Source organism: Artemia franciscana, chromosome 1 (genome assembly GCF_032884065.1).
Source record: "Artemia franciscana chromosome 1, ASM3288406v1, whole genome shotgun sequence".
NCBI lineage: Eukaryota > Metazoa > Arthropoda > Branchiopoda > Anostraca > Artemiidae > Artemia > Artemia franciscana.
This window is the reverse complement of record NC_088863.1, coordinates 34,753,708-34,775,347: the sequence shown is the minus strand read 5'-3', so window position 1 is coordinate 34,775,347 and position 21,640 is coordinate 34,753,708. Positions and strand designations below refer to the sequence as shown.

The 21,640-nt window shown below is 35.5% G+C and overlaps 1 protein-coding gene across 1 annotated transcript in view; it reads right to left on the bottom strand.

Annotated features, from left to right (window-relative positions):
• Positions 1-21,640, bottom strand: part of LOC136029162 (caskin-2-like) — a 131,239-nt gene that overhangs the window by 55,765 nt on the left and 53,834 nt on the right. The window contains exons 7-8 of the mRNA XM_065707307.1: positions 16,498-16,608; positions 3,915-4,016 (exon numbers count right to left, since the gene is read on the bottom strand). Coding sequence (XP_065563379.1) covers positions 3,915-4,016; positions 16,498-16,608 — 213 coding nt within the window. The remainder of the gene's footprint in view (positions 1-3,914; positions 4,017-16,497; positions 16,609-21,640) is intronic.

Sequence of the window (21,640 nt, the reverse complement as noted above, 5' to 3'; positions counted from 1 at the left end):
TAAAATAAATTTTACAACAAGTTTCATTCATCAAATAAAACATATAAATAAAGATGGTATCTAAAAGAGTTGGTAAAAATGACAATATGAGCATGGGTATTACATTCAATTTAAGTTACCGGCATATATATTAAAATAAGAGCTAAATAATGAAATCAGTCTCACCCACTTTTGTTCTCATTATGCTGAGAACCCCCCCCCCCCCAAAAAAAAAACAAAGCATGCGCAAATCCTCATCAACATCTACCGTTAATCAATTTTGAACATCAGGAAAAAATAGTTTGTCATGAAGATGCCCTAAACTGTTTAGCTAAGAAAACAAAATGTTTCTGGTCATCAACATACTAAAAATTTTACGAAAAGATTACCGAACTACCAAGCAAAGCCATAATCACTAAAAAGGAACATCAAAAAAATATTAAATCTAAAAAAAAAAAAAAAGACGCCTCCGTCTGGAAGAAATATAGTCAGCTCAAATGATTTTGTATTAATATAAGAGTGAGAGTGGGGGCAGACTTGTCAATTCATTTGCATTTTTTGTTCTGTTTTGATGTTATTTCAAGGCATGTCATATTCAACAGGTTGAATACTATATGTATCTTCTCACGGTGGAATTATCATATGAAAAGCGAAAGATTCTTATCTAGAATTAAGAAGCTTTGTTAAAGTAAATTTAGGTCTCTCAGGTTCATAAATTTATGTGGCGTACGCTCCAAATGCTAATTTTAGGAAAATATAATTGTATACGACAAACGGTTAAGACTACTAAATATTCAACATAGGCAAATAGTTTCGAGGTTTGGAAAATGCTTCAGTATATCACGTACGTGTGCAACTATTTCGGACTGGATACACTATTTAGGGAGAGAAGAAAGTTCGTAAAGAAGCCCCCCAAAGCAGGTAAATTATTGAAAAGAGAAAGGAAAACAAGACTTTTGTAAAAGACCAAACAGCCGTATTAACAAATCGACTAACCATGCCTTCAACTGAAAACAAAATCTCCTGTTAGAAGGAGATAACTCCTTTTTTTATAGCAAACAAACATTAAGAAATTTTAAATAGTAGTATTAATAACTCGATCTTCCTACAGTCACTTTAATTCGATCTTGCAACATACATACAGGAGTATTTTATTTTGGACTCTACGAGCTAAAATTTTCAGCAAGAAAGACGCAAAAATACTTCGGCTATAGGCTAAATCATTTTTCTTTTTATGGATTCTCAAGCGATATTTATAAATCGGTTACAAAAGCCTATGAGCAATTAGGAATATCAATTGGATACAGACCTAGAAAATGCGAAATTTTGCCTGATTTTACTTTTTTTTTTCTCTTCGAGTTAGAATTTTTCTGGAGCGGGGGGGGGGAGCTGGCTTGAAGATCCTTGTTTTCGTAATACCAAAATATATCCAATAAAATTTCTCAAGTGGCCTTATTTCTACATAATGTACAGCTGTAAGTAAATAGTCACAGATAATGATAATTTAGAAAACAGTTATGTAAGAACTTGTGGAAGAACAATTGAATATTTTTCTTAGACCAGACCCTCCGTGTCAACATTGCACTTTAATTGACAACCCAATGTTGTAACTACCGAACTTCACAAATTCTATGTCCCCTCTATGCACTATAGTATCTAATACCATTTTGCATTAAAACTGAATAAAGACAAAACAAAATAAAATATCAAAACATGAAATTGTTAAAGTCTTGTTGAAGATGTCCCAGGACTGATTCTTTTGAGTGAAATTTTCATCTCAGCAAATTTTAATTCAAAACGTAAACTTTCCATTTTTCAATTAAACAAAGTTTTCTACCATTTCGAAGTTAAACAGAAAGATGAAGGATTGGAAATTTTAAGTTGGAAATGTTTAAGGTTCAGCAATTTTCAAAAACATGCTCTTGAAGAAACATGACTTGATTATCTGCTTCCTTAATGCCACTAAATTGAGTGGAAAACTAGAAAAATTATGTAGAGCGAATTCTTAAAGTCAGAAACTTCAAATGGAAATGCCGACGTCAAAACAGTTCCAGTCTCATTTGTTTAACCAAGTCAGGTAATCAAATTAGCCATGTTCTGCCATGTAAAACGAGTATCTCGACTTTTACGTTCTTTACTCTTTTAACCGAGGCATAAAATGTTATTTAGCTACAATCGTCAATAGAAATGTAATACTTACCTAAGAAAGTTCTAAAAATGATGGACACAATAAGAAGAACTTACAAACATGTACAATAGAGAGCTTCATTAAAATTTCGTTATATAAATTTCAGTTTCTTCAACAAAGTATTTAAGAGGATTTTATTATTTGAATTTTATTAATAAGAGGACGGTCAATCACTCAGTCGATGATCATGTTTCTTTGAACAAGAGCTACACACCACTTTTTAATAATTTATATTATCAACAATATAACACTAGCAAGAGTCTACACACTAGCGACTAGGCTTAGCAATGAGTGATGTGACTTCGAGTTTAGTTTCTCCTTCTTTATCATTTTCATCATTTTGCTCTTATGATAATAGAATGCTGGGAGAGGACTTATGCAGTTGAAAATTCTGAGATCAAGAACTTTCTTTTGTTACAGACAAATTCAAAAGCACTAAGCCTGCCCTCGTCGGGCAAAAATTTCAGATTTGGAATTCTATTCAAAATGGGGGCAATGCTTAAAAAATAAACCTTGGGGGGAGACACAGTATAGTCAGCCCAAACGACAAATGCGATAAATCAAACACAGAGCCTAACTCAAATACCGATTCAATAGATATGTATTAGTAAAACAAAATAATGAAAAACTAATAACTAGTAAGTCAATTTAAAATTAATAATAAAAATACTTAGAATTATGTACTACCCATCCACACACACACATAGTGTACATTTAAACTCCCCATACATCCATATTGCAAAGTGAGACCAGGTACCTTCGGCCACACTTTGAAAAAAAAATTGTCAAAGGTCGGTCCAAAATTAAAAAATTTGCAACACCAAGATAATTATACAATAAATTATGTCATTGGGTCTTCCTTTCAGTCTGCACTTGTCCTTTTGAGTCTTGTATTAGTGGAAAAGCTCTTGGGGAGTGAAATAAATGTTCAAGAGCCACTTTCTTCTGTGTTTCCTTATATTGGAAGGAGTAATACTTCAATCTTAATTTATTCATTTAGTTGGGAATTAAGAATGTGTTTTTGTTTACGAATTTATATTGAAGGTTTTTTTTGTTAATAAATAGCAATTTATTTATCTACATTCCCGTTCCCTGCATTTAGCCAAATTTGCAGTAGCCCAGCATAAATCTTCCGTTTGCTATCGTCTGTCATCCCGCATCCTACTAAACCTATAAACGGTCGCCGTCCTCAGGTGCTCTTGTTGCTTTTTGTGATGATAGCATCCTTGTTTCTTCTCATAGAACAGAGTCTGAGGTGTGTTTAGTTTGACTAGACTTACTATGAAATCATTTTTTTTTGTTCTCTGGCATATTTCACAGACTTGAACTCGGTTTTCTGACATCCAGGCATGTAGTGCAGCAAAAAAAAAAAAAAAAAAAAAAAAAAAAAAAAAAAAAAAAAAAAAAAAAAAAAAAAAAAAAAAAAAAAAAAAAAAAAAAAAAGTGCTTTGACATTAAACCCTAGAATATACCAAAAATGGATTTGGCCTCGATTGCTTCTGAAAGGTACAATTATACATACAATTATGATTTAACAATTAAACAATTATGATTTATTTTCGATTATACAGACATTCAAAATACAGATGAGATATCTTTTTTCAATTACCTCGTAGAAATTTTTTTTTTTGAATATTGCTACTTAATTACATTATTTTAAGTAGGTTTTCCCTGGTTGAAAGCAAGAGCATAAGAGAAAAGGAGGAAAAGGGGTTGGCAAAATAGTAAATTAAGGGATAAAGCTTACTGGAACATAATCAGGGAGCCCATCTGGAATTTGAAGGTTTCCAATTTCTGTTTTGAGTCGTTTCCGATGATTAGGCTTCGTTATCCCAATGGCTGTCAAGTCCTGAAATGACAAAATCTCAGTCATTAATAGCTGTCGAATAGATTAATCAGCGTCACTTGGATAATGGAGCATAACACTCAACAAAAGAGGCGGCGAAGGAGCGTTGTCAGTCATCACTAAAATACAAAGACAAAAAGAGTTGGATGCCAAAAATATAGATAGTCTGGCTAAGAATGTATACAGCCTTTAGAATCGCAATTATGTATATAAATTGTAGTTGGTGAAGTCTAGACTAACAGGGAGTTCCATTGCACAATACCTACATGGTTTCAAAGTTTTTTTTAAAACTCCCATATAATCTCAGGATGTTATTTTTAAACCAAATTATTTTTGCTGGAAGGCTAGAAAGTTTGGACATACTGAATCCTTTGTATAAAGCCTCTCGAAACTAATTAACCCTCTTTTTTATTTTCTTAGAAGATTAGAAAGTAAGCAATAGCTACAGTCATTGTTCATTTTCTACGACGGAATAGTCCCTTGAGAATAAAATTCCCCCTTTTCTACCAGTAATTCCTCTCTAATTAATCATAAGGGAATGAACTTATTGCCCTTTTCCAAAAAGTATCACATTATAAGCTGTTTTCTTCTGTATCTTTTTAGTTTCGATATTCAATTCCCTAGCTATCTTATTTTACAATAATAAATATACGTATTTGGAATTTGGCAAACTAATTTATTCCAACAAGTTTAGGGCACATAAATTGGATTGACACTCGTTTTTGTATTAGGGATAAATAGGCTTCTCTTTGTTTAGGGTCGAAGACAGGGGTTAGTTTGGGCCCTACTTCCTGACACTTCAAACTTCCTTATCAAATTATCTAGCTTCTTTTTTTCTACAATTGCCCCTTCCCAGGAAAAGAAATTCATTTATGACGCCCTTATAGCAAACACACTCTTATCAGGAGTCTTCAGCGGTAAAAAAAAAAAAAAAAAAAAAAAAAAAAAAAAACGCCGAGTGTGTGTTCCATAGGCCACCACCTTGGCGTAGGCATTAAAGTAAACGACAGTTTTACTATGCAATAATGTAACTTTTATGCGATAGCTATTGTACAGCAATACTATAAAGTACATCTTGCTAGGGAACTATCGGTAAAAAAACAAACAAAAAAACGCTCGCTTAAAAAACAACATGTGTGTCTCGCGCCTTAGTTTAGATTAGACGAAAATTTGTATAGCTTCAAAACTTTAAATGTGTTAATATTTCATTTTGTACCAAATCAGCAGAAGAAAAATAACAACATTTATTAGAAGTTTGTTCTTTTGTTCCGTGGCTTTTCGTCCGTCGAGTCGAATCGAAAAAAGGATCATCAAATCAGGAGTGATTATTTTTGTCTCGAAATCAATTTTTTTTATTAGATGATCTACCCAAAATGTTCTACATAATGCTGAAACATGTCCAAAGTGTTTGGTATATTGATAATTTCAGATTTCTAAATTGAAATTAAATTAATAAATATTGACATTTTGAAGTCATTTCGGCAACTGATGTAGTCTTTCTTTCTTAATAGACTATTTTCAAAAAAAAAAAAAAAACACCTAGGATTGTATAAATAAGAAATCTAAACTTGAAAGTAAACGGACTGAAAAAAGAGATAAAAACACTTGCTTTTTATCTTAATTAATTATCTGTAATCTATAAGGATGGCAGCAATTCGCTGTTTTATATCCATACTGTCATTGAGTTTACGCCATTCGTTTTAATCAGTTTGCATTTAATTCTTATTAAATAAGCATAAAATTATAGCATAACTTACATCCTTAAGAACTGCCTGGGACTTGATCCTGAAGGGAAAGGTTAAAAAAAAAATTAATATGCACAATTACTACATGAGCTCTAGAACAAATTTGTTTTTGTTACGTTTCTGAAAGAATCGGACCACTAGATAAATTTGCCCTTGGTCGAACAAAACCCAAAACCTGTCTGATATGAAAGCAATAGCAAGCACGGATCCAAACAGAAATGGATCACTCTGCAGATGCTGGATTTTCAATCTAGTTTACATGGAGGAGGAGTCCTTCTGAAATAGGGGTGTGGGCTAAGAATGTATACAGCCTTTAGAATCGCAATTATGTATATGCTTCGTCACTTAGTTCTTCTTAACAGGGGTGTCCAACCTACGACCCACGGGCCGCACTGCGACCCGTGTGAGATTTTTGCGCGACTCCCTACAGATTTTTTTCGAGACGACAAGTACTTATTTGTAAATAATTGTCCACAATTCGTAAGAGGGGGAGAGGTTGAAATCCAGACCTCCTCATGCAGGTGCAGCTTTTCACGCTTCAAAAAGTAGGTGCTTTTCGAAAACTTCCTTAAATATGTAAGAATTTTAGCGAGTTACCGATGTCTCCTTAAAATTACGTCCATTTATGAAGCCCGAAAGTTGCCAGATTGAAAATTATCTTAAGTATGGATGTAAATTTAGCTTCTTCTTCAGGGGACAGGACCTGATCCAGTACCATTTGAAAGCCTTCCCTAACAAATACAAAAAATCAGGCGAAGACAATGCCCTTGCACTAAAACAATGATTTGAAATAATCCTTAATGGCAGACACCATTTTAATAATTTGCTACGGAGGCAAGGGAAGAGATAATCTGTATGAAGAAATATGTGCTGAAGTTTCTATTTACCGCACATACAGGAGTTCACCGTACTTCCTTCAAATGGCGTCCCTGACTCAAAAGCTCTTGCAACTTTTAATACTTCCGACTATGGTTACTTGCGAATACGATTACCTATGACTGCCAATACTCGTGACTACAACTACTCAAGACTGCCACAACTTGTAATCTTGCCCAAAAATAAATGAAACGAAATTTGGCAGCTAATATCTCACTTACAGATTCATCTTGATCTGAAACGGAATGCCTTTGCTAATCAGAGAAAATACACTAAAGTTCGAAGTTTTCATAACATAGTTCCAAAGTTTGCTCTTGCGCCACGATTTCTAAACTTAAACTTGTCTAATATTTGTGTTTTGAAAGATTAAAGACAACATTTCTTTTTTTACGATTTGATCTGCATGTGTGAAAAGTGAGTATTCTCACTAAACTGAGCATACTGACATTTTTCCAATTTTCCTTGCGTCATTTAAAGCTAAAACCGTTTTCAAAACCTAGTAGACTATCTACATCTTTTGTATAGAAAACTGCCAAGGAAAAAAGTATCAAAGATGTTTTGACAGAGTAGAACGTATATGGAAGTTTTTGTTATAATGTTTATGAACGATTATTTAGAGCCGTGTGCGCATAGGATCCTAGGCTTTAAAGCTTTTCTTTAGTTGACTTATTTGGCATTATGATCAAACTCGGTTCGGAATGGTTTCTGATATACTTAGTCAAGGTTGATGCGAAAGGAGCCAAAAAATAATAGCAAACACGAAAAATAAGCGAAATTTTATAAAAAATTAAAGCGAATTTTGCAAAAAAATAAGAAAATGGCTAAATCTGGTCCCATTAGGGGTGGGTGAGGACTGGGACCCAATTATAACGGCATCGATTACTATAATTGGGAAGACCATTGAATGTTCTTTTACTGAAATATTTTTTCGATATATTTTCTGCCCAACAGGGCCGTATCCATTATTTTTGCCTAGGACAGGGGAGTTACCAAAAGCATTTTGGTTCGGGACGAGGGGCTTAAGGGCGTTTTACCTATATTCTTACGACCAAATTACGAGTTGGAGAAATATTTCAGGGGGTGTGATCTAATCCAGCAGCCCAAAAGGGAATGAATGGTAAAGTTCACCCCAGAAACTTATAAAAACGATTTAAATATTCAAATTTGCGTCCAGTGAATATCCGCTTTGATTCTGATCCATCTACAATCTTTATTTTACATGACTAGTTACATAACAGAGAACCAATTCGATGTGTGAAATTACTTAAACCAGTCTTTTCAGCAAAAAGCTGATGCTTTTAATCTAACCATTCCTGGCTTGACCGAAAAACTTTGTTGGTATATATATATATATATATATATATATATATATATATATATATATATATATATATATATATATATATATATATATATATATATATATATATATATATATATATATATATATAAACCATTAACACTAGTCTCCACAACCAAGGGCACAATGGATTAAGGACATAAGCAAGGAGAGGTAGGTTTTAGCCCTCTTTAAATTTCAGGACACTTTTTATTCAAATTATCAATTAGAATTGTTTTGTCATGGGTTGCTCCCCAAAATTTCTTACTGACCTCAAATTTATATCACAATTGGCCCCCCAGAAGAAAAACCCTGTGTATGTGTCTGCTGTTGTTTCCAAGAAGAGGAGTTCTCAAGCATTTTATTGTTAGGAGGGTGGGTAATGTACGGATCAAGGTTCTTCAACAAAAATGTAGTAGCTTTAGCCAATTTTACAGAACGTTAAACTTCTTGTATGTTCCTTCCCCGTGGAAATTCTTATCTCTAATTGTCCCGGATATTTCATATTTCAACACTGTAACAAAAACTTACGACGATTATTTCATTCAAGCCATTAGTGTCAAGCGATTATTCCATTCAAGCAAAGGTCATTAGTCTCTTCCAAGCTTTTTTATGGCACTTGGTATTAACCAAGTAACATATAGCGATCGCAAATTCTGTCGGTCTGTCCCGGTTTTGCTACTTTAGGCACTTCCAGGTAAGCTAGGACGACGAAATTTAACAGGCGTATCAGGGGCCGGACTAGATTAAATTAGAAATAGTAGTTTTCCCGATTTGACCATCTGAGGGGGGGGGAGGGGGTGAGGGGCCGGTTAATTCGAAAAAAAGAAAAAATGAAGTATTTTTAACTTTCAAACGGGTGATGGGATCTTAAAGAAATTTGATGTTTGGAAGGATATCGTGTCTCCGAGCTATTATTTTAAATCCTGACAAGATCCGGTGACATTTGTGGGAGTTGGAGGGGGGAACCTAGGAACTTGTAAAACGCTTAGAGTGGAAGGATCGGGATGAAACTTGGTGATAAAAATAAGCACAAGTCCTAGATACGTGATTGACAAAACTGGAACGGATCCACTCTCTTTGGGGTAGTTGGGGAGGGGGGAGAGTTAATCCTGAAAAATAAGAAAATATGAGGTATTTTTAACTTACGAACGGGTGATCGGATCTCAATGAAATTTGATATTTAGAAGGATATCGTGTCTCAAAGCTCATATTTTAAATCCCAACCGTATCTGGTGATATTGGGGGAAGTTTGGGGGGGAGCATGAAATCTTGGAAAACGCTTAGAGTGGAGGGATCGGGATGAAACTTGATAGGAAAAATAAGCAGAAATCCTATATACGTGATTGACATAATTTGAAGGGATCCGCTCTATTTGGGGGAGTTGTGGGGGGGGGTTTAATTCTGACAAATTAGAAAAAATGACGTATTTTTAACTTACGAAGGAGTGATCGGATCTTCATGAAACTTCACATTTAGAAGGACCTTGTAACTCAGATCTCTTATTTTAAATCCCAACCGGATCCAGTGTCATTGAAGGGTGGGGGGCAGTTCGAGGGGGGCGGAAATCTTAGAAAATACTTAAAGCGGATAGATCAGGATGAAACTGGGTGGGAAGAATAAAAACAAGTCCAATATACGTGACTGACATAACCGGAACGGATCCGCTCTCTTTGGTGGAGTTGGGGGGAGGAGAATAATTCGGAAAAAATAGAAAAATTAGGTATTTGTAACTTACGAACGGGTGATCAGATCTGAATGAAATTTGATATTTAGAAAGATCTTGTGCTTTAGAGCTCTTATTTTGAATTCCGACCAGATCCCTGACACTTGGGGGGGGGGCTGGAGGGAGAAACCGGAATTCTTCGAAAACGTGAAAATTGGGGTATCTTTATCTTACGAATGGATGATCGGATCTTAATGCAACTTGATATATAGAAGGATCTTATGTCTCAGGTGCTCCATTTTCGACTCGAATTGGATCCGGGGACATAGGGGGTTGGAGGGGGGAAACCGAAATCTTGGAAAATGTTTAGAGTGGAGGATCGGGATGAAACTTGATGGGAAGAATAAGCACAAGTTCTAGATACGTGATTGACATAATTGGAACGGATACATTCTGTCTGGAGGAGCTGGGGTGTGTTAATTTGGAAAAATTTGATATTTTTTTTTATTTATTTTAACTTAAGAACAGGAGACCGGATCTTAATGAAATTTGATATTTAGAAGTAACTCATGTCTCAGAGTTCTTATTTCGAATCCAGATCAGATCTGTTGAAATTGGGGCGAGTTGGAGGGGGAAATCGGAAATCTTGGAAAACGCTTAGAGTGGAGGAATCGGGATGAAGCTTGGTGGGTAGAATAAGTAAATGTCGTAGATACGCGATTGACGTAATCGTACTGGATTCGCTCTCTTTGGGGGAGTTAGGGGGTGGAGTTCAGTCCTTTGGCGAGTTTGGTGCTTCTGGACGTGCTAGGACGATGAAAATTGGTAGGCGTGTCAAGGAGCTGCACAAATTGACTTGATAAAGTCGTTTTCCTTGATTCGACCATGTGGGGGCTGAAGGGAGAGGAAAAATAAGAAAAAATGAGGTATTTATAACTTACGAATGGGTGATTGGATCTTATTGAATTTTGATATTTAGAAGGACCTTGTGACTCAGAGCTCTTATTTTAAATCCCGACCGGCATTAAGCCTTTGATTTTCCTTTTAAAGCAATCTATTGATTCTTAGAATTTTGCTAGAGCTCATACCATATGAGCTCTTGGCTTTTCCGGCCTCGTCACAAGTCCCATATGAGCTCTTAGCTCTTGTTTTTTATTGTGGAGCCAAGATCTTACCACAATGTCTAACTTGTCAGGTTATTACAAACACGGTCTTTTCCTGTACATAAGATTAATGTAATAACTTTCCAGATTTTCTCCAGATTTAAAAAAAAATGTCTTCCAAAATTAAATAGCGAATTCAAAGAAAATTTAAGTGCTATATTTAAATCGAGTAGACGTAATAGTTGTACAATAACTCAAACTAAAAAGAAATATAATTTGCTGTAAATGAATAATGAAATCTAAAACAACCTTTTATTAAAATGAACAATAAAGTCAGACATATAATTACATTACTATGCATGAATAAATGAAACCTCAAAGGAACAGTAATTAAAAAGACTAATGAAGTCAAACTAAAAAAGACTTGAAATTTCCCAGATAAGTGTAAAGCTACCACCCCCTAAACGTGCCAAAGGCTGAAGTGTCGCTTGTACTTCGCTGAAAACGCTTTGTACTTCAAACAGCGTGCCCTTATGTGTCTTAATATCAACCGCAACAATATAAAAAGAAGAAAATAACAATGGTAATCAAGGTTTACCAATAAGAGCTACCACAAATAAAAGTGAAGTTTCCGGCCCCTAAAAGCCTTTAAAAAGCTAGGCAAGCGTCTTTAGTCTTCTAATGAAAACAAAACTCACTCCGAACAATGTGCTTCTCTGCTTCAAAATATCAACAACTAAGTTTTCTTAGGATAATTACATTTGTGAATATCAATTTAACCCAACCTTTTTTAAAAGGAAACACTTTGACCAAACTCTGAGGAAACCTTTTGATTCAATTTCATTCAAATGTTTAAAATTGATGTCTAGATAAAGCTTTTAAATCAAACAGTGGTACTTTTGAAGCAATCTCTAGTTTTCAAACAGTTCGTGGTAACGAACTGTAGTAAGGAGCAACCCGGCTCAATAGTAACCAACACTCTAAAAAATTGAATTTTGAGATCAATAGCTACATCAAAAGAATCGCATTTTAATGCTGATTTTAAATATATAAGTTTCATCAAGTTTAGTCTTATCCATCAAAAGTTACGAGCCTGAGAAAATTTGCCTTATTTAGGAAAATAGGGGGAAACACCCCCTAAAAGTCGTAGGATCTTAACGAAAATGACATCATCAGATTCGGCGTATTAGAGAACCCTACTGTAGAAGTTTCAAGCTCCTATCTACAAAAATGTGGAATTTTGTATTTTTTGCCAGAAGACATATCACGGGTGCGTGTTTATTAGTTCGTTTTTTTTTTGTTTTTTTTTCCCAGGGGTCATCGTATCGACCAAGTGGTCCTAGAATGTCGCAAGAGGGCTCATTCTAACGGAAATGAAAAGTTCTAGTGCCCTTTTTAAGTGACCAAAAAAATTGGAGGGCATCTAGGCCCCCTCCTACGCTCATTTTTTCCCAAAGTCAACGGATCAAAATTTTGAGATAGCCATTTTGTTCAGCATATTCGAAAACCATAATAACTATGTCTTTGGGGATGACTTACCCCCCCCCACAATCCCTGGGGGAGGGGCTGCAAGTTACAAACTTTGACCAGTGTTTACATACAGTAATGGTTATTGGGAAGTGTACAGACGTTTTCAGGGGGATTTTATTTTGTTTGGGGGGTGGGGCTTAGGAGAGGGGGCTATGTTGGAGGATCTTTCCTTGGAGGAATCTGTCATGGGGGAAGAAAAATTAAATGACAAGGGCGCAGGATTCTCTAGCATTACTATAAGAAAACGATGAAAAATAAACATGAAAACGTTTTGTTAAATGTAAGGAAGAAGTAGCATTGAAACTTAAAACGAACAGAGATTATTACGCATATGAGGGGTTCAAAAAAATACTTTAGCATAAAGAGCGATGTATTTAGGAGGAGATAAAAACCTTGCTCTTTATGCTAAAGTATTTTTAGTAATTTCAACTATTTATTCTACGGCCTTTCTGATTCAGGGGTCATTCTTAAAGAATTGGGACAAAACTTACGATTTAGTGTAAAGAGCGAGGTATTACCGAGGGTACAAACCCCCTCGTATACATAATAAAAATATAAGGTTATGAAAATTTGTTACGTAAGTTAATTCTTAAGTTACGTATATTTTTTACTAATAAAAACGTTCGTTAAAAATTAAAAGTTCTAGTTGCCTTTTTAAGTAACCGAAAAATTGGAGGGCAACTAGGCCTCCTTCTCCACCCCTTATTTCTCAAAATCGTCTGATCAAAACTAAGAGAAAGCCATTTAGCCAAAAAAAGAATTAATATACAAATTTCATTTTAATAATTTATGTGCGGAGAGCCAAAACCAAACATGCATTAATTCAAAAACGTTCAGAAATTAAATAAAAAAAAACTATTTTTTTTAGCTGAAAGTAAGGAGCGACATTAAAACTTAAAACGAACAGAAATTACTCCGTATATGAAATGAGTTGTCCCCTCCGCAATCCCTCGCTCTTTACGCTAAAGTTTGACTCTTTGCCACAATTCTACTTTTTAAAACAATTAAAAGCTTTAGTGTAAAGAGCGAGGGATTGCGGAGGGAACAACTCATTTCATATACGGAGTAATTTCTGTTCGTTTTAAGTTTTAATGTCGCTCCTTACTTTCAGCTAAAAAAATTATTTTTTTTTTTATTTAATTTATACAAAATCTTGAATGGGCCAATCAACAAATCACTCGCCAACTTATTCTCTATATATTCGAAAGGAATTTATTTAAAAAAAAAAGAAAAGTATCGACGAATCCATATCAGACTGTTGAAACTAGATTGACAAAGATTCTTGACCTATTTTCAGGTTCACCAGTGCCTCCTTTTCGACCAACAAAATTCGACTGTCCCCATTGGTCCAAGGAAGGATTCCTGAAACTTTTGTCAAATACTTCCGTTTATTCTATTTACAAAAAAGCTCAATTCCAAATGATTCTTGACCTATTTTCAGGTTCACCGGTGCCTCCTTTTCGGCCACCAAAATTTGATGTCCCCATTGGTCTAAGGAAGGATTCCTGAAACTTGTTTGTCAAATACTTCCATTTATTCTATTTACAAAAAAGCTCAATTCCAAAAGATTCTTGGCCTATTTTCAGGTTCACCAGTGCCTCCTTTTCGGCCGCCAAAGTTTTATGTCCCCATTGGTCCAAGGAAGGATTCCTGAAACTTTTGTGTCAAATACTTCTGTTTATTCTATTTAAAGCCCAATTCAAAAAGATTCTCGGCCTTTTTTCAGGTTCACCTGTGCCTCCTTTTCGGCCACCAAAATCTGACGTCCCCTTGGTCCAAGATAGGATTCCTGAAACTTTCAAGACAATCAAACAACCAATATAAAAAATGTATGTGCAATTTCCATAATTTACTACCCTTGTCCTTTGGGCTGCGTTAGTCGTGTCGTCACGGCGTTCATACTTCTTGGACATTTCAATTAATCTTAAAAAATGCTTATCTGAAAATTTTCATCCGATATCAGGGGGACAGGACTACAAGGGCCCCAGTCAAAAAGCGCACGGGAATGGGGCATGATGTTTTCCTATCATTTCTTGTGCTTGTATAAACTATGAGAAATTCGAATTTGCAATCGAATGAACCCCCTCCGAAGTTTCTACAACAACCTGTTCAAAGTGAAGCAGCTGAAAAAAACAACAACAAAACGGAAGACAATTTTTTCACTCTTTATAAAGTTAGCGCTAATAAGCTGACTCCGATTCAATTATACCGGCGATAAACACAAGAAAAAATGCAATTGAGATTTCCAGGACTCAGGAGCAGTCTCTGATATGGACCTAATGTAAGTTTAGTGGGTAATATCGATCCCAAAGTTCCTGGCTGCTCGTGAATTTAGGTGATGATTTATCTCGTCTTATTCACACGCCCTTCAAATTCTAAAGCTTGTATGAAAGGAAAAGCCATTTTAGGTAATTAAGAGCTCAAGCTCCTACAAGATCTGGATCATATTGGATTGAAGTATATAACGTATATAATATTAACGTATATAATATAACGTATATTTAAGTATATAATAATAAAGTCAAGGCCCTCTACTTGCATTCAAGAAATTGAAGCAAAGCCTAAGAAAGGAACTAATTAGCAAATAAGCCATTGAAGGCCATATAATATATTTAGATATTTCTTGGCTTCACCGAGCCTATGTAGTTTCAAACTTAACAATTCATACCCTGTGCTTTTTAACATATTTGAACCAGAGCCTTATCAGAGAGAATTGGACTTGGAGGTAGAAAGAACTCTTATTACATAGATTTTTAATAGATTACATAGATTTTAAATAAATTGAGTTTCAAAAATAAACTTCCCGCTTCTTTTCTTGTTTTACAATCGTTACAATTTTCATTTTGAAGTTCATTTTGAAATACTTACAGGTAGAGGTGCCAGGTTGGGTTGATAAGGCCTGAATTTTGCCAACAAGATATATACAAAATTCGCCGAGCAGACATAATAGCTAGTAGAGATTCAAATTAGCATTTATTAGGCTAAAGGTTTAAAAAAATACAAAGTCACGTTTTCCACTCCTATTTTTAATCGTCATATTTATGCAAGTCCTAATCAGGTGTTCAAAGCTTGGACTGTTTCGCATGAATAGGGGCCTTGTTCAAGATCGAGTATAAGTTAATTCTATACCAGTGGTGGGCGATTTTATAACTGGATTGACATAAATATAAATTTTGTAACTGCTAGGCATAAACCACATTGATCACTCATCTGGATCGATCTTGACTTTGATTAGCAAACCATAAAAATTACGTCTATGTCTGAAAATTAAGCGAATCGCAAATTTGTCACCGTATCATACAGTAATTCTGCTTCTACTTTCACTTGCAACTACAATTTGGCTTCTACATTACCAAAAATGCCTATATATTCAGAATTTAAACTTAGTTTTACTCCAGGCTCCTTCAGTGGGAGGTGCAGGAATGAGCAAGGCCACTATTAACATCATGGGTGGATTCACTAAACTGATATTACAAAGGCTCATTGCCCCCCCCCCAAATCCAACGAGCAGTGGGGGAACAGAATTTAGTTTTGTTCTCCTTAGACCTACCATATATCTTGTCAGCTGTCGGACCTTGTCATCCCAAACGATGCCGTCCAGCTAAACACCCAGTTCACAAAATAAGTCAAGCCAGTATATAATCCTGACCAGTCGTCCTACTATTAGGTGTATTCTTGTTTTCACTGCACTATGCTTTTACTCGACTTATTATTTTCAGATTTCGCTCAGTTTTCTAGTACAAAGATAAAAAGATCTGACCACCTCAGATTTAAAATAAGAGCTCTGAGACACGATATTCTTCCAAACATCAAGTTTCATTAAGATCCGATCACCCGTTCGTAAGTTAAAAATACCTCATTTTTATAATTTTTTCGATTTGACCGTCCAGCCACTCCCGCCCAGATGGTCGAATCGGGGACGCGACAATTTTTAATTTAATCTGGTTCCTTATACGCCTGCCATCTCACCGTCCTAGCTTACCAGGAAAGGCCTGAAGTAGCAAAACCGGACTGACAGACAGACAGACCGATAGACAGAATTTGCGATCGCTATATGTCACTTGGTAGATATCAAATGCCATAAAAAAAAAGTTGGCCACACTGCTATCCCTATTTTAATTCATATCGTTGGTTAGCTTTCTTAGCAGTTACCTAGAGACAAGCAAGCCTACGCGCGTCAAAAGTGAAGATCAAACAGATACGAAAAGAAATCATTGTAACTTACTTCGGGTGTCATTTTAACAATAGTATGCATATCATAACCACTTTGCACAAAGAGATCATAATATTCTTCAAATCCCATTTCTGTAAGGCAGGCATTTAATACCTCATGGTCCTAAAATAGAAAAACAATTTAGAAAAATCCTTTCAACAGATAATTACAACACAATAAACAAACGGAGAAAATTTTTTTAAAGCCTATTCTTTCTCTGGTTATCTAATCCTAATCTACATTTTGTTCATTTATCAGTTCGGTTAGATTATTGCTAACAAGTACAACTTAATTAAGAATCGACTCTCTCTCTGTTTTAGGGAGGGGGGAAAGATAAAAATACACGTCCTGTTTCTGTTATTGTCCTTCATCGTGAAACGAAAACGAGAGAAAACAGCTTTATGAACAACAATTGAATTGTTGGCTTTTTAAAGAAACAGCTGTTATTAAAGAAAAGCAACTGCTTCTTTCCTACTTTTTGCAGTTTTCAAAAATTAGAAAGAACAATCTACACAGAAGAAAGAACAACCTACGTTTTTGCAGACAAATATAAAGGTAATGAAATGGTCCCTATTATAACGTGGACAGTGAATTTCATGATAAGATTTCAAACAGAATTGTTTTTAGTAAAGTTTGATATGTTCGAGACTTGGGTCGGCAACTCTTCTCCCATTGTAATACAACAAGGAATTTGCGAATATAATTTAAACATTTAAACATATGTATTCCTGAGCTTGCTGATTGCAAATCTGAAGCTAATATTACGCTACAAAATTTCAAAACCAAAACACAGTGGTATTTCGCAAATGACGTTTGATTATCCCTTGCTGATTTATGAGCTTCCTGATCCTTTAATTACACATGTGAGACTTATACCATGGCATGCAACGTTAGCTGCAACCTAGTAAAGAGCGAGGACGTTAGCCACTCTCAGAAATCGTCCACGGTGGTGCATGGGATTCAAACGCCCTAGAACCTCCTCCCCCCGAGATACGGCCTTAGTCATGCATGGCGGATATAACACAAGCCTAGTAAAAGGGTTTATCGTTAACCATCATAGCAAATTAAGAAATTATGTTACACACTTATGGCATACGGTAGCTGTTAAAAGCAGGTGGTGAACTAGCATCAGAGTGTAAAACAGAACCATTTATAAACTTCATATTGTTTCTCATGTAAAAAAAAAATATATATATTAAACACTGGGTAATACTAAACATTTTCGACCGTACAATATAGAAAGTGCAGCCTCTCCCGCTGCTTTAATCTCTTCTTTAAAAGCATCAATTCGAAAAAATGTTGAACAATTTTGCCCAAACTGTTCGTCGTCTCTCAGCCGTTTCAGCGCAATATCTTAGCTAAGTCCATGTAGAAGGGAAGTTCCGTCACAGCCAAGAATTGCGTGAGCAAAAGGTAGCAGCTTGCAGGTTTCAGTTCCAATCTTCTGATCTTCTGGCTTCGATGTCCAAAGTTGTACTGAAGTGGTTGCCTTAGGCTTATTGTACAGGTAGACCTTGTGGTGCTCAGGACTACAATGATAAAGTAAACAAGTCGATATCGTTATCGATAACAACAGTATCGCTTTTTGACGATTCTGGCACGTTCCGAAAGCCAAATAAATCAGAGCTGACAAAAGCTATCAAGTGACTTTCAGAAATTGATACTATTAGGGGAAAGCTTTGTCTGACTTGCACCTACGTCTAAGACGGGGGCAGATTGCTTCACAAGACTCCCTGGGCGAATAAGGAAACATATTCGGAGATCTTAGATCGATACTGGAACTACCTTTCATTCAAATATCCAAACACCGTTATTGTCTTTGATCGCAACGACATTTATGCTTCGACAAAAAATATGACTCATCTTAAACGAAACCGTGTAACTGGATGGGAAGTATTAAACTGACATGGACTCGACTTTTACTCTGCATTAGCAGTCCAATTTTTTTCTGAATGGATTCAACTTCGCGTAATGTTGTTCAGAGATATCGACGCTTGACTTATGAGCAGGATAATGGGAAGGGACGAACATGATGTTCAAAACAAAAATAAAGTGCATATTCGGGACCTGTGTATTAGATTTGCACATCAAGTGTATTCTGGTTGTCGAAAAGGCATATCAGCAGTATCTCAGGAGCGACTCTTGGTATTAAGTTGAAAGTTTCAAGGCATGCTGATGGGGGTGTTGAAAAGTGATTAGAGGGCAACCCAGTCCTTTCGCCTGTTTAATCGTCACTCAACTTCGATGAAAATTCTGACATAGCCATTTCTTCGGAAAAAAATTGCATTTCCCGAGATGAAATGACCCTTTAGGACCCTCGAAGCAAGGGCTGTGAGTTATCTCCTTTGCCCAACGTTAGCATATGGGATTTATCGTTGAGAAAAGAGGAATTTCGATCCTGGATGGGTTCGAAAAGGCCAAGAGAATTAAGGTGAGACTTCAGGGAATGTTGAGAGGTACGTTGATGTAAATCAAAAGATACTATATGGGTCCATAGTAGTGGTGCCTATACGGGTCAAGACTTTACGCCTGAGGCTCTAATGATTATACCATAGACATCACTAGATCCTGTGAATGACCTAAATATTTCTGTCAGAACATGCATTAACATATATCCGATCTTCACTGAATAAGAGAAACGACCAGTTATTATAATATCCAATATTCAGTAATCCCATGACAATTATATGAATAAATTTTTTATTTGGTTGAATGAAACTGGTCTTATGACACGCGCATCAGTAAAGTAAGCCAGACGCACTTCATAATACGAACCGAATTTTAATGAATCAAAAAGTGACAAATCTGTTAACACTTTTTTTCTTACGACATGCTCTTGCATAAAGTAAATCGGCGAACTTATTTTCCCAATGAATCAACTGCTATGGCATTTATTTAGATGGAACTTATGGTCATTTATGTACCACCTCCAAGGGGCCCCAAATACCCCTCCCCCGAATTGTTTTTTGGACTGAGAATTTTTTGTACGCTGTTCTGCACGAAGTTAGATGAAAATACAATTCTTTGAATCAAAAGTAGTTCAAAATATATTGTACTCTGTTCTGCCAAAAGCTCGAAGAGGATACGTTTCTTTGAATAATTAAATAAAAAAAAACAAGTTTTTTTAACTGAAAGTAAGGAGCGACATTAAAACTTAAAACGACCAGAAATTACTTCGTATATGAAAGAGGCTGCTTCCTCATCAACGCCTCGCTCTTTACGCTAAAGTTTGACTCTTTCTCTCAATTCTTCTTTTTAAAACAGTAAAAAACTTTAGCGTAAAGAGCGAGGCGTTGATGAGGAAGCAGCCTCTTTCATATACGAAGTAATTTCTGGTCGTTTTAAGTTTTAATGTCGCTCCTTACTTTCAGTTAAAAAAACTTGTTTTTTTATTTAATTTCTGGACGTTTTTGAATCAATGCATGTTTTGATTTTGGCTCTCCGCAGAGGAATAATTAAAACAAAATTTGCATTTTTTTTTTTTTTTGGCTAAATGGCTTTCTCATAATTTTGATCGAATGATTTTGAGAAAAAAAGAGCGGGGGAGGAAGCCTAGTTGCCCTCCGGTTTTTCGGTTAATTAAAAAGGCAACTAGAATTTTTGATTTTTTACGATTTTTTTTATTAGTAAAAGATTTACGTAACTTATAAATTAGCTTAAGTAAAGAACTCTTGTATTCTCATATTTTTATTACATATATGAGGGGGTTCCCCCCTTGTCAGATCCTCGCTCTTTACATTAAAGCTTAAATTTTGTCCCAATTCATTAAGAATGACCCCAGAATCACAAAAGCTGTAGAATAAATAGTTGAAATTACTAAAAATACTTTAGCGTAAAGAGCGAGGTATTAGGAGGAGGTGAGCCCCTCAAATGGGTAATAATTTCTGTTTGTTTTAAGTTTTAATGCTGCTCCTTACTTCCAGCTGAAAGAACTTTTTCATATTTATTTTTTCATTTTTTTTTTTTAAATAATGCTAGTAAATCCTGCGCTCCCTTCATGGAGATTTTCTTCCGCCATGACAAACTATCGATGGAAAGTTCCCCCAGCATATCCCCCTCTTCTCAACCCCTCCCCCAACCAGAAAAATCCTCCTGAAAACGCCTGTACACTTCCCAATAACCATTACTATATGTAAGCACTGGTCAAAGTTTGTAACTTGTTGCCCCTCCCACGGGGACTGTGGGGGAGTAAGTCGTCCCCAAAGACATAGCTATAAGGTTTTTCAACTACGCTGAATAAAATGGCTATCTCAGAATTTTGACTTGTTGACTTTGGTAAAATAATTAGCTTGGGAGGGGGCCTAGGTGCCCTCCAATTTTTTTGGTCACTTAAAAAGGGCACTAGAACTTTTCATTTCCGTTAAAATGAGCCCTCTTGCAACATTTTAGGACAACTGGGTCGATACGATCACCCCTGTGAAAAAGAAAAAAAAAACAAAAAAACAAAAAAACAAAAAAACAAATAAACACGCATCCGTGATCTGCCTTCTGGCAAAAAATACAAAATTCCACATTTTTGTAGATAGGAGCTTGAAACTTCTACAGTAGGGTTCTCTGATACGGTGAATCTGATGGTGTGATTTTCGTAAAGATTCTAGGACTTCTAGGGGGCGTTTCCCCCCTATTTTCTAAAATAACGCAAATTTTCTCAGGCTCGTAACTTTTGATGGGTAAGACTAAACTTGATGAAACTTATATATTTAAAATCAGCATTAAAATGCGATTCTTTTGATGTATGTATTGGCATCAAAATTCTATTTTTTAGAGTTTTGGTTACTATTGAGCCGGGTCGCTCCTTACTACAGTTCGTTACCACGAACTGTTTGAAATGTATGGTTCTGCACACATTTATTTTGCACAAAACTCGATGAAGATACGCTTCTTTGAATCAAATATATCGTTTTGCACATATTTGTTTTGCACAAAGCTCGATGAAGATTCTTTGAATCAAATGTGTGGTATGCGAGCTTTTGAGCAAATCAAATGTGTATACTTTTTTTTTTTCCAAAAATCGAAGAAGATATGATTCTTTGAATCAAATGTTTAGTACAAAATGTTTTGTACTTTGTTTTGCACAGAGTTCATGGTAGAGTAGCAATGGCAAAAAAAAAAAAAAAAAAAAAAAAAAAAAAAAAAAAAAAAAAAAAAAAAAAAA